General features: G+C 43.1%; 1 protein-coding gene across 1 annotated transcript in view; it reads left to right on the top strand.

The window, feature by feature from the left end:
- FOXN1 (forkhead box N1) overlaps positions 1 to 2,126 on the top strand; it is a 19,068-nt gene that overhangs the window by 15,868 nt on the left and 1,074 nt on the right. The window contains exon 7 of the mRNA XM_031060673.1: positions 97 to 773. Coding sequence (XP_030916533.1) covers positions 97 to 773 — 677 coding nt within the window. The remainder of the gene's footprint in view (positions 1 to 96; positions 774 to 2,126) is intronic.

Here is a 2,126-nt window from a genome sequence, read left to right on the forward strand (position 1 = left end):
ATGGACTTTCCCTTGCCATTTTCTGAGTAGTACCACAATCCCTGCTGTAAGCAATGCAGGGATCAGTCAGTCACGGACTTTCCCCTTGTTTTCCAGAAGAGCTTGACACCCTGATAGGCGACAAGAGCGAGAAGCTGCGCTCGTCCCTGGTGTCGTGCAGCCCGCCGGGCGCTGCAGGTGCCTCCCTCTCCAGGCAGATGGCAGCGCAATCCCATCCCTTGTGCGAGCCCTCGCTCTCCTCGGGCATCCCGCAGGGCTTCCACGGCATCCCCGCCTCGGCAGCGCTGCACGCCAAGAGCCCCCTGCCCGCCCTGCTGGGGGGGCAGCAGCCCGGCTGCTTCGCATCCCCCCAGGGCTTCCCCCAGATGCCCACGGCGCTGCTGCAGCACACGCCCGAGCCTCCGAGCCTGTTCCCTGCTGGGGAGGCTCAAAGCCAGCTCCGGACTCAGCCCAGCATCCCTCAGGATTCCCCAGTGCCGGCTCAGAGCCCCCCGAGCTGTGGGATGAAGATGCTACCCGAGCATTCTCCGGCCAGGACGGTGCAGGACACGCTGCTGCAGGAGGGAGACCTCAGCAATGACATCGATGCTCTCAATCCATCCCTCACTGATTTTGATCTCCAAGGTAGGTGCTGGAGGTGTTTTTGTCTTGGAGAGTCAGGTTTGTTACATCCCATCCCATCCCATCCCATCCCATCCCATCCCATCCCATGGATCCCATCCCATCCCATCCCATCCCATCCCATCCTATCCCATCCCATCCCATCCCATCCCATCCCATCCCAACCTCCACAAGATCCATTTCTCTCCCTTTTTTCACATCTCCACGCCGCTGTTACCAACCCCACCTTCCTGGGTTACATTTTATATAAACACCACGCAATTTTGTGTTAAATCTTTTAAAAGTTTCCCAAGAAAGATACAGATTTGCATCCAGGAGCGGAAAAAACATTCCTACTGCTCCCCTGGCTACAATTGATGATATTAAATGCTGCAATACAGCTTTTAGAATGTGTTCTTTAAATTCAGACCTATTTTCAGCTGAAAGCTACTCAAGCACAGCTATTTAGAGCCATTCTTATGAGAGAATCGTCGAGTGAAAGGCACCAAGAGAAATAAATTTGATTAAATTAACATGCTAGCGTTTTTCTTTATCAATATTGATCCCACATCTCTGCTAAAAAGGATGCTCTTTCCTTCTTCCCAAGGCAGTAATAGCATCTACACCCCAAACAATTATATTTTCTGAGATGTCTTCTTATATGCTTCATAAATATACATTTCTACCAGAATTTTTGAAAGAATTTTCCTAAGTTAATGCTGTTTTCTCCCGGATTTAAATGTATGGAGACAGACAAATAATAACCATCTAAACAACCTGTTCACTTCCTCAGTCCCAAGAGATTAGGATCACCTCCACACAAATGTTTAATAACCAACATCTCTGGCAACACAACGATTCAAAAGCAAATATTAAAAAACACGTGGAGAGAAAATATAAAGAAATCTGAATCAATCTGTGTCGATTCTTTAGCTTATTTTCTGCCTCTGGCAAGGTCAGGATTGAAAATGGTATTTTGTGTTCAGGCCCAAATGTTTATTATTTCTTATCTATACAAATTGTGAGTTCTACAGCATTCTACTAACAAGCTACAAAATGGCTCACTGTCTTTCTCCACAAGGTCAAGGCTAAACTATCCAATTAAGAAATGACACCAAAATTATTTTTACTTTTAACCCAATAACCCAACCACCCAAAATCCACGATGCCAAGACTTTTCTGTCCAATTACACAATACCACCTAAAACCATGGAGAAGAAGGTGAAGGTGAAGAAGAACAACCAGCCACCACCCTAAAACCTCCATCTTACCTTATATATAGATACAGATATAGATATAGATAATGCTATATATACATATATATATAATATGTGATATATATGTGTATATATATGTATATATAGAATGCTTTTATATGTATTGTTATATTGCTATATATTAAAATATTATAATAGCTATATTAGAATATTATATATAATATAATTATATATTAATAGATTAATATCATATCTTTATATATCATTATATATAATGTTATTGTAATATTAATATATTCTGTATATATC

Source organism: Geospiza fortis, unplaced genomic scaffold, assembly GCF_000277835.1.
Source record: "Geospiza fortis unplaced genomic scaffold, GeoFor_1.0 scaffold425, whole genome shotgun sequence".
Lineage (NCBI taxonomy): Eukaryota > Metazoa > Chordata > Aves > Passeriformes > Thraupidae > Geospiza > Geospiza fortis.